Below are 13479 nucleotides of genomic sequence, written 5' to 3'. Positions count from 1 at the left end.
AGTGCCCATGCAAAGCCTAGCTGGGGCTCCTCTTCATCCCAGAGCCCTCTACCCACTCTTGGCTGGGGGCTGTGGCTGGCTGTGTGGTTCCTGACCAGCTGGAGGGTGCCAGGGGGGTTCTTCTTACTTGGACAAGGGCATGGCTATGGGCATCACTTTGTCCCTGCTAGCAGGCTCAGCAGAGAGCCTGAGGCCGGCAGGTGAGGTGGGTCTGTCCCCTCTTGTCTAACCTGATTCCCTGTCCCCCTCAAGGATGCCAACAGGTTCATGTTGCCGTCTCACTTTGAAGAAGGCAAGGAGAAGTGTCCATATGACCCTGCCCGTGGCTACACTGGGCTCATTGTGGGTAAGCAGCACCTTTCCGGGGCTGGTGGGGACATGCAGGATGCCACTGATCATGGCCCCATCCCCAACACCTCTCCAGGGGGTACCAGTGGTCCTCCCCCCAATCGTTAGCCTGGGGTGTGGGGATGCTGGTGGCCTGTGGGCCTGTTCTCAGGCTGCAGGGCCATGCTGATGGGCACCTGCCCTGCACAGATGGAGGCTTGTACACAGCAACACGCTACGAGTTTCGGAGCCTCCCTGACATTCGGAGGAACCTGCATCAGCGGCCACTGAAAACAGAGGAGTCCCCACTGCACTGGCTGAATGGTGAGATGTCCCTGTCCCTCCCATCTCGAGGGCTGTGGCACACTGTGCATTGCCCTGGAGATTGTGGAGCAGGTGTGGGGGATGGCTCTGGAGTCCTGTGTGGTTTGCTATGAGAAGGAACTGAGGCAGGGAAGGATTGCCCATTCTGTGTTGGTCTCCAATCACCACCTCTTGCTCCGTGTTCCTAGACGCGGAGTTTGTGACCTCTGTGCTGGTCCGGGAGAGCAGGGACAACCCTGTGGGTGACGATGACAAAATCTACTACTTCTTCATGGAGCGGGCAGGAGAGGAGACCACATCCTTCTTTGACAAGAGTCAGGTGGCCCGAGTGGCCCGGGTGGCCCGTGTTTGCAAGGTAGGCATGCTCCCAGCCACAGGGAGCGAAGCACTGCTCCTGTTGGTGCAGGGGCAGCATGCCTCTGCCTGTGGGAAGACTGATGCACAGGGAGAGGGGAATGAGCAACTGTCCAGCTTGTGCAGAAATGCTCTCTGCACCCTCCCAGAGCGATGTGGGGGGGAAGAAGATTCTGCAGCGCAAGTGGACGTCCTTCATGAAGGCACGCCTGGTCTGCTACATCCCCTACTACGAGGTGCTGCGCAGTGTCTGCAGCCTGGACGGGGGCGGCTGGGCCAGCACCGTCTTCTATGCTGCCTTCGCACTCTCAGCACAGTGGTGAGTGGGGAAGCGGCCAAAAGCCTTGGGGCTAAAAGTCTGCAGCACCAGGGGAGCCAGAGATGTGCGAGGGGATGTGCAGGCAGGTGCTGAGCACCTGGGGGTGCATTTGCTGGGAGCACCCACGTATCTGCCCAGGCTTAGGCGAGGTTCTGCTTCTCAGGAGGACCATGGAGGCCTCGGCCGTGTGCCGCTACAACATCTCGGCGGTGCAGCGTGCCTTCGAGGGCCCCTACATGGAGTACCAGGACTGGGCTCGCAAATGGTCCCGCTACGACGGTGCAGTGCCCGAGCCCCGGCCCGGCTCCGTGAGTGCCTAGGAGTGCAGAGCAGGGGTGGCAGGGGGCAGCTGCCTTCCTCTCTGACCCCTGTTTCCCCTGGGCAGTGCATCACGGACCACTCCCGCAGGAAGGGCTACAACTCCTCACAGGACCTGCCCAACAGTGTCCTGGACTTTGTCAAGCTGCACCCACTCATGTTTGAGGAGGTGAAGCCAGCTGATGGGGAGCCGCTCCTGGTGAAGAAGAACGTGGTGTACAGCCAGCTGGCTGTAGACAGGGTGCAGGCCCTGGATGGTCGCTCCTACGATGTGCTCTTCATGGGGACAGGTGAGTGTGAGATGAGTTTGATAGGCCTCTGCTGGGCAAAGGCCACACCTCACATTCCCTCCTGAATCCCCTGCTCTGCTCTCCAGGGGATGGCTGGATCCACAAGGCTGTGGTGGTGAACTCTGGCATCCACATTGTGGAGGAGGTGCAGGTGTTCAGGGACCTGCAGCCTGTGGAGAGCCTGGTGATCTCCCACATCCAGGTGAGGGGTGGAACAATTAGGGGGAGACTACACATGGGGCATGCTTGTGTTGTGAAGCTGCCATTGTGCTGTTTGGGGCATTGTGGGGACATGACTCCTGGGTCACCCCAGTTCGGGATATGTGCTGGAGCCCAGGAGGGTAGCTTGGGGAAATGAACCAGCCTGGCCATCAGCACTGACTGGGAGCTAGGGGCTCTTCTCATGCACACCCACGAAGGGAGAGCTGTGCTGTGGGGCTGGGGAGGATCTCTGGGCACCATGGTGCACTCCACAGCCCAGCAGCATCATGCCAGATCCATACTGAGCCAGCCCTTTCCCCCTCAGAGGAGCCTGTACGTGGGGGCAGCCAGCGGGATCGTGCAGGTGCCCCTGGCCTCCTGTGCCAAGTACTCCTCCTGCTATGACTGCATCCTTGCCCGGGACCCCTACTGTGCCTGGGATGGCAGGGCATGCCGCACCATCGCCACCACAGACAGGTAGGGATGGGCTGCCCATCCGCAGATGGGTCCCCATGAACCTTCCACTTGCCCCATCCCACGCTGTTTCACGTCACCCCAGAGCCAACCCCAAAGGTCTGCCATCTGACAGTGGGTCTCTGGTGGCCGTGACCCCCATAAGGGTGGGTTCAGCTGAGGCTGTATGGCTGAGCCCCCCATGCCTTGCAGCATAGGGCTGGTGCAGGACATTCAAAGTGGCAACAAGGGATGCCGGAGCAGCTCTGGACGGGGTGAGTCTCTCCTGCCCTTTGGGACCACGAGGATGCTGGTGCCCAGCATCCCTTAGAATAGCTGGGAGAGGTGCAAGGCAGTGCGTGTCCCCACAGGCTCCCTGCTGTGGAAAAACCGGACGGTGCTGCAGGGGGATGATGTGCTGCTGCCCTGTGACCAGCGCTCCAACCTGGCCCGAGCCGTGTGGCTGCTGAACGGCAGCGAAGTGCTGGGCATGGGGCAGGACCGGCTGCGCGTGGGGGTGGATGGGCTGCTGGTGACGGACACGCTGCCCCAGTACAGCGGCGAGTACCGCTGCTACGGCGAGGAGCAGGGTCTCCGGACACTGTTGGCTACCTACAGCCTCTCCGTGCTGCCCGAGCTGCCCCGCAGCCCTACAGCTGCCCCATCACCCCATGCCTCCAGCCAGACGACCAACGACATGAAGGTGGTTTACATTTCTGCCATCGTCACTTTGGTGGTGCTCTGCACTGTGCTCAGCATCATCCTCCTGTACGTGTCCTGCCTGGAGAAGCGCAAGGGCAAGTATGTGCTAGGGGAGCCGCGGCCAGCCAGCGTGGAGCTGCAGACCGTCTCGGCCAACTGCCTGCGCAAGGGCCACCGGGAGGAGGAGGAGGAAGAGCTCACCTACCCCGACGGCTGCCTGCGGATCATCCCCGGCGAGGCGCCCACGGCTGCCACCTCCCCAGTCAAGGAGCTGCCGGCTGCTGTGCCCCCACTGCCACCCCCGCTGCCAGCCGAGCTCACCAATGGCGTGGGGGCTCTGCCCAATGTCCTGCGCAAGATGAACGGCAACAGCTACATGTTGCTGCAGCAGCAGGAGGAGCCACTGGCCTCCCCGCTCTACAACGCGTCCTTCACCGAGGAGCTCAGCAAAATCCTGGAGAAGCGAAAACACACGCAACTGGTGGAAAAGCTGGATGAGAGCTCTGTGTAGGGGCTGGGGAGGGGGGTCCTGCCAGTGGGGCCCTCCTCCCCTCCAGCCCCTTCTCCCACCCTTTGCCAGCAGTGTTACAAGTCTCAGGCAAAACTACCTCCTTGATGGCAGAGCTGGGCCGGGCCCAGGCTCAGCCAATTTCCTTTGGCTTCTCATTCACTTCTGAGACTTGCTGTACAGAAAAAAAGGAAGAAGTATCTATTTAAATTTGGAGCTCTATTTATGTATAAAAACTCACTGACAGTGGCCACGAGCTGGAGACAGGAGCTGGCACCTGGCTGAAGGTGGACACCATGGGGAGGGAGAGTTTTTGTCTGTTCACCCAGGCACGAGAGAGACGCTGTTGTGGATGTGTGGACTTGGCCAGCCCTGCTGGGTGTCCCTTGGCACACAGGAGCTGGATAGCTGCTGAGAGGTGGGTGAAGAGCATGGAGGGGGGCTGAGGGCTGACATACTGTGCCTGTGCCTCTCACAGGGCACAGATCCCTTGCTGACGGAGGGCTGGTGGGTTTTTCCCAGCTGCCAGCCCTCAGGCAGGAGAGGGGCCCTGGACACATCTCACATTGTGAGGGGTTGTCTCAGTGGCTTCCAGCCCCTATCTGCTGTTCTGCATCTGCCCCCTCAGGGTTTCCTCTCTGAGAGAGGATGGTTTGGCAAGGCACAAGAGATAGGGCGAGGAGCTGATGTCCTGAATACCCTGGAGCAGCTGGTGAAGGGGCATGTGCCCACTGCAGAGGCCAGAAGAGGCCACAGGTGAAATACGGGGCTGGGTGTACTGGGGAGGTGGCACCCCCAGGGCCTCCAACCCTGACAAGGCTCTGCTCCCTTTTCCCAGGGCACTGGATGCAGCAGCAGGCAGCAAAATGCACTAGCAGCAGGACTGGGAGCCACCACCGTGCCCTACAGCATGACAAGGGATCAGCACATCATCCACATACCCCTGATGTCTGCAGTGCCCCTGTGGCTCCAAGCACAACATGTTTCTGCCCTCCTGTGCAGTGCCGTTGGTGAACTGGAGTTCAGGCACAGCCCTGCCACCCGTGGGGAAATGCGCGGGCAGGGAAATATCCTCACATAGTGAGGAAGAAGAATCTTGGACAAGGGCCTGCCTCCCTGTGGAGCCTTCTCTTCATGGCACTTTCCAGGAGCAGCCACGGTCCCTAAATCCTCATAACTGTTTCTGCAACTGCCACCTCCTGGGGACTGAGAGATGGGTGTGACAAAAGCATCTCAGCTCCAGGGACAGTGTGGTGACACTGGAGAAACTGGGGAGGGACACGCCTGTGGGGGTCCATGTCCTCCCCCATGTTCCTTGCTCATACCTCCATGATCAGGACATGGTCAAGGGCTCAGCCCTGCAGGGGAAACAGGAGATGGGTGACAACCCCCAGAGTCTCTCACAAGCTGCAGCTCAGGCCTCCTATTCCAGGAGCGTGAGGCTTAGCAGGAAAAGGCAAGAGTTGCACACTCTGCCACCCTGCCCCAGCCCTTGTTTTTGCTGCAAGAAGGGGGTGTGAGCCACCCCCAAGGACTACCCCAAGGACCACCTGCAACCCTCCAAGGAGGGGCATTGCTCTGTGTCTGGCACTCCTCATGCACAGCTCCACATTCCCCCTGCAATAAAAATGGCTCTGTCTGGACGTGGTGTAGCAGTGTTCCTCCAAAGGCAGGAGAAATGGATGCAGAGACGTGGGGGTGGAGGAGGCTTTATTTGGGCTGCAGGCGTGGGCCCTGGACGGTGAGGATGGAAGGTTTGTTGGTGAGGGGATGCCACTGGCCCTGGACACTGGGGTTGTCAGTGTGGAAGGGCTTGCGGATGCGGATGATGTCCAGGCCGGACTGGTTGGCCAGCTTGGTGGCCAGCTGCACGATCTCCTCACTCGTCTTGCTGGCGATGAGTTCGTCCCGCACCGTCCCGTTCACTGCAGCAGAGTGAGGGGTTCAGGCCACGATCCCCTCACTCCACAGCCTCCGGGGGGGCAGCTGCTGCTCCCCCATCCCACAGCAGCTGCCCTGGCACCATCTGTGCCGGGCAGAGGTGGTACAGAGCTGGGGCAGGGCAGGGAGACCCCCCCCCCCCGTACCCCCGTCCCCTCCCCAAGCCCCCCAGCACTCACAGTACTCGGCCCGCAGTACCGGGGCCGGGCCCGGGCCCGAGTGGGGGCTCACGTAGAGGACGACATCGGGGTGCTGCCGGGCGAAGTCCTGTGCCGCCTCCTCCACGAACTGCCTGGGGGCCAGAGGGGACCCTCAGCCCCAGCCGGGCCAGAGAAGGGACGAATCGCCACAACCGCCAGACATGGGTCACCGTCCGCCCGTGCCGGGCCCACGGGAGGGGTCACAGCGCAGAATTTGGGGTGATGTCCCCGGTGCCGCCTACCAGCTCCTGCCCCGTCTCGCAGGAGGCTGGGGGTCCCACCCCGCCGCTGCCCCCCGTGCGATCAGCGGCAGCAGCACTGTCCCTTCCCCACGCTGACAGGCCCAGGGAAGACCCGTCCTGCCACTTAAGGGGTCAGCAGGCTCCCCCCACCCCATCCCCGGCAGTCGGGTGGTGCCTCCGGCGGTACCTGGCGCCGCGGGCGTCAGCCGCGGTGGGGCTGAAGAGGAGCTGCAGGCGCTGGAGCTGCCGCACGTACCGGCCCACGCCGTTGTGCAGCACGGCGGTCAAGAACCGGCTGGGCGACCCGCGGCCTGTCATGGCTCCGCGCTCACCCGGAGCCGGAACCGGCGGCAGGGGCGGGACGGGGCAGCCCCGACCGCGCCGGGAAGTGACGCGCAGGGAGCGGGAGCGGCAATGGCGGTGTCCGTGCGGACCCACGTGGGGGTTGCGGCCTGAGCGGCTCGGCGGGGCCGGGGGCCGCGGGGCAGCCGCCCATGCGGAGCGGCGGCGGCGCGGTCGGGTGCCGGGGCGGTCGGGATGGCGCTGGTGCCCCTGCGGCCCGGGAGAGCCGCCAGCCGCCTCCTGCCGCTGCTGTGCGGGGGGGCCAGGAGCAAGGGAGCCTCGCTGAGCCCCGGGGCGCCGGGCCGCCTCGGGCAGCGACGCTACAAGAAGGGCGTGCTGCCCTCCCCCGACGGGCCCGCGCCCTCCGTCTCCATCACTGAGATCCGCCAGTACCTGCGGGCGCAGGACATCCCCTTCCACGATGGGTACAGCTGCCTGCACACCCCCAGCCTCTTCACCGGCGACCGCGGGGACCAGCCGTTGTCCGCCAATGCCCCGTTCACGCTTTTCATTGACAAGACCACGGGCAGCTTCCTGTGCACAGCCACCCTGGCCGAGGGCACCTGGCAGGACTTCCAGGCTAACGTGGAAATGCGGCACCATGGCGTTACCCCCATTCCCCCTGCCAGCTCGGAGGAGACGGAGGAGGAAATGCGACAGGCTCGAGAGGATGCCCGCTGCATCTGGGAACGGGCTCTGCCGCTCTGGGAGCTGCTGGATGAGAAGGAGACCAAGGAGACCAAGGCTTTGTTTGGTATCTCCCAGGTGACAGATGCCACCTTGAAACGCTTCGGTGTGCGTTATCTGAGGGCTGCCAGGTCTCTTGTCTTCCCCTGGTTCAGTCCTCAAGATGCAACCCTGAAGGGCCTGAAACTCCTGAGGGTGGAGAAAAAGGGGGGCACAAAAACTTACGTGGAAGAGACTTTACCCCGCTTTGATTCCTATCGCAATCTTTTTGGGCTGCCCCTGATTGGCCGCCGAGACACAGAGCTAGTCTTAACCGGCTGGGAGCTGGATGCCCTGGCCCTGCACCAAGCTGCAGGAGTGGCCAGCCTGGCCCTGCCACGGGGGGCCAGCTCCCTGCCTCCCACCCTTCTTCCTTACCTGGAGCAGTTCAAGCGCATCACGCTGTGGCTCGGCGAGGACTTGCGCTCCTGGGAAGCTGCCAAGCTCTTTGCTCGCAAGCTGAGCCTCAAGCGCTGCTCTCTGGTGCGGCCTGGCAACCTGCAGCCCCGGCCCTTGGAGGCTCTGAACCAGGGGCTGAACGTCACCAAAATCCTGCGTTCTGCCTTGCTTGCCAGCCACAAATCCATCATCTCCTTCCGGCAACTGCGCGAGGAGGTGTTTGGGGAGCTGGTGAACACCGAGCAGGTGTCTGGCGTCAAGTGGGCACGTTTCCCCGAGCTCAACAAGCTCCTCAAAGGGCACCGCAGAGGGGAGCTCACCATCTTCACAGGTAATGGGAGTAGCGACTGGTGGACAGGGCAAGCAGAGGGGTGTTTGGTGGCTTCACCCTCCTGGGGGTGGTGCTTCACGAGTCTTCCAGGTCTCTTTCTGCTCAAGGCTTTTGCTGAGCCTGTCTTTCGGGTGTGTGAGAGGCTGGGGTGCATTCCTCAGTTCGGTGGGACCGTGCATGCCAGTGTGTTGAAGGGCTCCCTGCCTGGGGCAGTGTAGGAAGTCCTGGGCTGTCCCTTACCCCTGCTCCCAGCTGCCACCCTGAGCCCTCCCTGTGCTCACCCCACTGGCTGCCCAGCCCTTCACAGGGACCTGTGGGGACCCATAAGCTGTGGAAGCCTGTGCCCAAGCACCCAGGTGTGTAGTGTGGCACAAGAAGTTTCTTTATGGTCTGAGTGCTTCAGATGGGCTTCTCTTACCCTAGTCCCTGGTGCTTCCACCTCTAAACAACCCCCCAACACCGTCAGGATGGGTCAGATCATCTCCCCCAGCTAATTCTCCTGTTGTTGTCCGTGTACCAGGCCCAACAGGCAGTGGGAAGACCACGTTTATCAGCGAGTATGCACTGGACCTGTGCATGCAGGGCGTGTGCACACTGTGGGGCAGCTTTGAGATCAACAATGTCCGTCTGGCCAAAATCATGCTGACACAGTTTGCTGGCCGGCGCCTGGAGGACCAGCTGGAACTGTACGATGAGTGGGCTGATCGCTTCGAGGAGCTCCCGCTCTACTTCATGACCTTCCATGGCCAGCAGAACATCAAGTATGGTCCTGCACCTCCGTTCCCAGTGGCATTTACCCCTCATGGCATGTGCTGCAGGGCCCTAGGGAGCTGGGGCTCTTCCCCCTCAGTTACTCACAGATTTGGGGCTGGCAGGAGTGACATTGGGACTGTTCAAGTCCCAGGGTTGGTGTGTGGGGACTGTGTGGCCAACCACCTGTGTTCCTCCTGTCATGGTGACTCTCACAAACTCTCTCTGGGGTGGGGGTAAAGGAGGGGACTTGATCCCATGTGCTCTGAAGCCAGCCTGTGCCCATGGCAGGACATGTCCCCTCACACCCTGCTTACCTGCAGTGCTGTTGTTTGCTGAAGAGGGAGGACAGGCATCTCCAACCCCTTTTATTCATCAGGCACTGTGCACCTGCATGCATCCCTATGTGCCCTGAGGATCCCTGTGGGCTGGGGGCATTGCAGGGCAGTAGGCAGGGACTGTGTGGGCAGCACTGGGTTCTTCTGATCCCACCTACCTTTACCTGGGGGATGGGGCTGCACCTGCTATACAGTAGGGGAGGTGCAGAGGTGAGATGTGCCCACATCCCATCAGGACCTGGTACCTTCCAGCTCTTTCTCTACATCCCTTTGCCTGGCTCAGCATTCCCATCCCTACCTCCACTAATCCCTGGGGCTGATCCTGATCTCCTCTGCTCAGGACAGTGATTGACACCATGCAGCACGCAGTCTACATGTACGACATCACCCACGTGGTTGTTGACAATCTCCAGTTCATGATGGGACACGAGCACCTCTCTGTGGACAGGTAGTCCTTCTTCAGTTGGACCCTTCCTTCCTCTGTCACCCTCACTGCTGGAGCTGTCCCTGTCAGGTGTCACGCCAGGGCGTGGGGTTCTGCACAGGGTGTCACCTTTACTCCTCTCTGGCCACCCTGTTTCATTAAAGGGCAACCAGTGCCCTAGGGAGGAAGAGGTGGGAAGGGGTGAGCAGGTCACCATCCATCCCTGCCATACCACATCACTCTTCCCATGTGGGCTTGTTTGCCTCATGTTCCTGGGTGGTTTCTGCTGTGGGGATCAGCACCTTGCTGCCTTCTGCCACTGAGCAATGCCAGCCCCTGACCCCATTCTTGCTGCTCTGGCAGGCTTGCTGCCCAGGACTTCATCGTTGGTGCCTTCCGCAAGTTTGCCACGGACAACACGTGCCACATCACCCTGATCATCCATCCTCGCAAGGAGGATGATGAGAAGGAGCTGCAGACAGCCTCCATCTTTGGCTCTGCCAAGGTGAGCTGGCCCTTCCTTGGGCACAGTGTATTCCCAGGAAGGGGCTAGGATATGTTGGGCAGTCGTCCTCAGCTGCCATCAGTGCCTTGGATCATCACTGGGGACTTGAAAGGTGTAGGATGTCTCCCAGAGGCCTGATGCAGGCAGAGAGCAAACCCATTGTCAGCTAAAGCTCTGTTGGGGCTTTAGGTGCATTTAATTAATACTGACTGTGGGTGGAATGTAGTAGGAGATAATTAAAGAGGGAGGCAGGGAGGGTGTGGGGACGGGCTCTGAGTATTCCAGTCTCTTCCGTGATGCTGACCAGCTCTGCAGTTGTGGGCAGGAGGTGCTCTCTGTGCACAACCCTCCAGTGATCCCATTTCCCCAGGGTGGGCTGTGGCACAGGATGTGCTTGGTGGGTCACTGGCCATTCCAGGGGAACACAAGGGGTTGGTGCTGGGCAAATGCTGGGGTTGCTGTGGCATGGGGTGCCCTGTAAAAGGGTTTAAAGGAGCTGGGAAAGTGTTTGTGACTCTGGCAGCATTCCTGGCACCCTCCTGGAGATGTTTTCCTCTCCCCAGGCCAGCCAGGAGGCCGACAACGTCCTCATCCTGCAGGACCGTAAGCTGGTGACAGGGCCAGGGAAGCGCTACCTGCAGGTGTCCAAGAATCGCTTCGACGGGGACGTGGGTATCTTCCCTCTGGAGTTCAGCAAGGCCTCGCTCTCCTTCTCATCTTCCAAAAGCAAGGTTAGGCTGAAGAAGATGAAGGAGGAGAAGGAGATTTTAGCCAACAAAATCGTGGAGGGAGGCTCAGGAGCCTCCAAGAAGCCATGAGCCCAGCAGGTCTCTTCCTCAGTTTGTCTGGAGGAACAGATCCTAGTTCTGTCAGCCCAAGGCTGGGATATGCCAGCTTCTCTTCCCTGGGAGCCTCTGCCATGGGGCTCTGTGGCCCTTTCTCCTGCATGAACAAACCTCTTGACCACCAGCACAGTGTCTGAGATGGGGGACCACCATGAGAGGAGGAGTGGTCCCATCCTAGCGAAGAGTGGATGGGGAAGGTTCTTTGACAAACCGTGGCTGCTCCACATTGATGCTGAGTGCTGGGAGCATGGCGGGAGTGGAGGCAGAGTGAGCTGGATGATGGTGAGGATGATCTGCAGGTCTGGGACTTGGATATCTCTGGACCTGGGACGGGTCGTTAAATTGTGTCTGAAATGAAGCTGAAATCCTGAGCTGTCGTTAAAGTGGGAGGGGATTGTGGAGGGCAACTATGCAGAGGGACATGTAGTAGAAATCTCCCTGTCACAAATGGGGTCTGTGGGCTCAATCCTGCATGGGATGGAGCCAGCAAGGGAAAGATGGTGAAGGAAAGTGTGGGAGATTGTGGGTCGCTCATGCTCCAGGGTGGGAGCAGGTGTTACATGGAACTTGCTGTTTCTACCCGCTGGACTGGTGCCTGACTTGGCCCCCTTTGCTCAGGGTCTCCCAAGCCCCTTTCTCTGAGGGGGCATCACCAGCAATAAAACCATGTGGGGAACAGTCTTGCCTTGCCCTGCTGGGTTTGGGGGAGCTGCCATCCCCCCTGTCCTCAGGGCTGCGGGCAGCAAATACTGTGACCTGACTAGTCCTTGCCATGGTAGGGAGTGTCCATGGCTGGATCTTGGTCTAATCCCTTTGATTTTTTTCCCTCTTTCTAGTTTTATTAAAGCATAAATATGAGTGTCTTTTTGTCTCTGTTACTGGAGTACCTTTAGTCTGGGGAGGGTACCCTGGCCAGGGAGGAGGTGCCCCCCGATGATGTCCCTGCTGCACTGAGCATCCTGCCTCCATCCTGGCTCACGGGATTATTACCAACCCCCATGCTGGGAATAGTTTTGACCTGAGCCATAATGAGGGCCCAGAGCAGCCGGATGGTACACACCCAGCCCTGGGTTTCCGGGGCGCACCAGCTCGCCTGGAGAGCACCCTTGGGTGCTGTCAGTGCAGGTGTGAGCACCCACAGGCAGGACAGGGGTGGTTGCAGAGGAGGGTCCTGAGGAAGCAGAGGTAAGGCAGGGGGGAGTGGAGCTAGGTCAGGGTTCACATGGCGGTGTGGGTGAGGGCAGTGGGTTTCCCCTCTCAGCCCAAGGGTTCCCTCCATCTCACTGGCTTCCATTTGACCCAGTCTAGTTCAGGTGAGGTGCTGTCATGGGGGGCTAGAGTGGAAGTAAGGCAGTGGGATAGCCCAGGGCGCCATCTCCTACCTATCCCTCCATGGGCCCTAGAGGAGGTGAAAAAGCTGAGCCTGTGGGGGGATGCTGGCTGCTCCCAGACCCTGGGAGGCAAGTGATTTCTTGAGGGTTTATTTTATTCTCCTTTTGCCCCCAGTTTGGGTCTCCACAAAAGGGTAGAGGATGGCAATAGCTGTAACTCATGGGGAGGCACACTGTGATGTCAAGCGGGTCAAAGGCCCTCAGGCCCCTTAGCAGAGTGCTGGGCTCACCAAATAATTGCGGAGGGGGCGCAATCTAGGGAGGGGGCATAATCAGCCCAGAGACCAGGGGATACTTTGGGAGTGCAGAACCCTCAGGGGGCTTGGCTGGGGGAGGGAAGGGGATGAGCGCCGGGAATCCCCCGGGACGGAGGTGACTGGGAATGTCCCGGGCGGGGTCCCCGCGCACCCCCCGGTGCCCCCGTGCCCCGGCCCCTGCCCGGGGGGCGTGGCCTCGTGAGAGGGCGGGACAATGGGGGCGTGGTCGAGGGGCGGGGCCTGTTCGGGGCGGGGCCGGGGCGCGGCGCGGAGCGGGAGGCGGCGGCGGGGCCGCGGTGAGTGCGGGGGCCGGGCCGGGGGCGCCCGGGGGTCCCGTGGGGCCGGCGGGGCGCGGGGGCGCTCCGGGGAGTTGGCTGGCGGGGTGCTTCGGGGGGAACTGCTGGCCCTTGGGGTGTTGTGGGGCCGGGCCCCCCGGGGCCGATTTGGGGGGGGTCCGGGGGCTGCGGGGGCAGCGGCGGCCCTGGAGCTCCGTGCGGTGCTTTGGGGATGTTTCGGGGCACTTCGGGACCGTCCTGCGAATGCAGAGGTCCAGGGGCTCGGTGGGGTAGTTGAGGGGGTCGCGGGGCACTTTTGGGGTGCTTCAGGGGCGAGCTATTGGGCAGTGCAGGCCTAGCCGCCCCGTGGGGCACTTTGGGGGTGTTTTGGAGCACTTTGGGGGTGGTTTAGGAGCACTTTAGGGGCGGGGTGGTGCGGCAGAGGCCCAGGAGCGCCGTGAAGCATTTTAGGGGTGTCATGGGGAACTTTGGGGATGGTTTAGGGCAGAGTGGGGGAGCTGTAGTGCAGTGGGGCCCACGGGCACCGTGGGGCGTTTCAGGGTGCTATGGGGTTGGGATGGGTGGGAGCACCGCGGGTCAGGCTCGGCGCTCTGGGGCAGCGGAAGGTGGGTGGGAGGGCGGGGGGGGGGGGCGTTGGGCGGGCAAAGGGGGGCAGCATCGTTGAGGGAACCTCAGGATGCCGGGGGCCTGGAGAGG

At 61.3% G+C, this 13479-nt stretch overlaps 3 protein-coding genes across 5 annotated transcripts in view; 2 read left to right on the top strand and 1 right to left on the bottom strand.

Moving 5' to 3' along the window:
- The window catches only part of SEMA4G (semaphorin 4G), a 29246-nt gene extending 23807 nt beyond the window's left edge, over nt 1–5439 (top strand). For all 3 annotated transcript variants that reach the window (XM_054515579.1, XM_036385723.1, XM_036385725.1), the window contains 12 exons: nt 253–346; nt 538–651; nt 840–1006; nt 1155–1324; nt 1488–1632; nt 1710–1932; nt 2019–2134; nt 2459–2610; nt 2800–2861; nt 2943–4214; nt 4425–4552; nt 4635–5439. In XM_054515579.1, the coding sequence (XP_054371554.1) occupies nt 253–346; nt 538–651; nt 840–1006; nt 1155–1324; nt 1488–1632; nt 1710–1932; nt 2019–2134; nt 2459–2610; nt 2800–2861; nt 2943–3799 (2100 nt within the window). In that variant the 3' untranslated portion in view covers nt 3800–4214; nt 4425–4552; nt 4635–5439. The remainder of the gene's footprint in view (nt 1–252; nt 347–537; nt 652–839; nt 1007–1154; nt 1325–1487; nt 1633–1709; nt 1933–2018; nt 2135–2458; nt 2611–2799; nt 2862–2942; nt 4215–4424; nt 4553–4634) is intronic.
- Nucleotides 5440–5489: 50 nt separating this feature from the next.
- MRPL43 (mitochondrial ribosomal protein L43) lies at nt 5490–6518 on the bottom strand. The gene is made up of 3 exons (XM_036385726.1): nt 6367–6518; nt 5917–6029; nt 5490–5721 (listed from the first exon to the last, which is right to left on the bottom strand). Exons 1-3 carry the CDS (start codon nt 6495–6497, stop codon nt 5507–5509), a joined length of 459 nt encoding a protein of 152 aa, XP_036241619.1. The 5' UTR covers nt 6498–6518; the 3' UTR covers nt 5490–5506.
- Nucleotides 6519–6621: 103 nt separating this feature from the next.
- On the top strand, nt 6622–11702 carry TWNK (twinkle mtDNA helicase). Its single transcript, XM_036386209.2, has 5 exons — nt 6622–7977; nt 8498–8738; nt 9406–9513; nt 9853–9994; nt 10558–11702. The coding sequence occupies exons 1-5, from the start codon at nt 6717–6719 to the stop codon at nt 10810–10812; spliced, it is 2007 nt and encodes a 668-aa protein (XP_036242102.1). The 5' UTR covers nt 6622–6716; the 3' UTR covers nt 10813–11702.
- The last annotated feature ends 1777 nt before the right edge of the window (nt 11703–13479 follow it).

Source organism: Molothrus ater, chromosome 8 (genome assembly GCF_012460135.2).
Source record: "Molothrus ater isolate BHLD 08-10-18 breed brown headed cowbird chromosome 8, BPBGC_Mater_1.1, whole genome shotgun sequence".
In the NCBI taxonomy this organism is placed as follows: Eukaryota; Metazoa; Chordata; class Aves; order Passeriformes; family Icteridae; genus Molothrus; species Molothrus ater.
Note: the sequence above shows the minus strand (reverse complement) of the source record. Positions and strands in the feature narration are given on the sequence as shown.

Coding starts and splice junctions, on each gene's coding strand:
- MRPL43 (XM_036385726.1), bottom strand. CDS start 6,497: ATGACAGGCCGCGGGTCGCCCAGCCGGTTCTTGACCGCCGTGCTGCAC. Junction 6,030..6,366: donor GCTGACGCCCGCGGCGCCAG/GTACCGCCGGAG, acceptor TCTGGCCCCCAG/GCAGTTCGTGGAGGAGGCGG. Junction 5,722..5,916: donor GGTACTGCGGGCCGAGTACT/GTGAGTGCTGGG, acceptor ACTCTGCTGCAG/TGAACGGGACGGTGCGGGAC.
- TWNK (XM_036386209.2), top strand. CDS start 6,717: ATGGCGCTGGTGCCCCTGCGGCCCGGGAGAGCCGCCAGCCGCCTCCTG. Junction 7,978..8,497: donor GGAGCTCACCATCTTCACAG/GTAATGGGAGTA, acceptor TCCGTGTACCAG/GCCCAACAGGCAGTGGGAAG. Junction 9,995..10,557: donor CCATCTTTGGCTCTGCCAAG/GTGAGCTGGCCC, acceptor TCCTCTCCCCAG/GCCAGCCAGGAGGCCGACAA.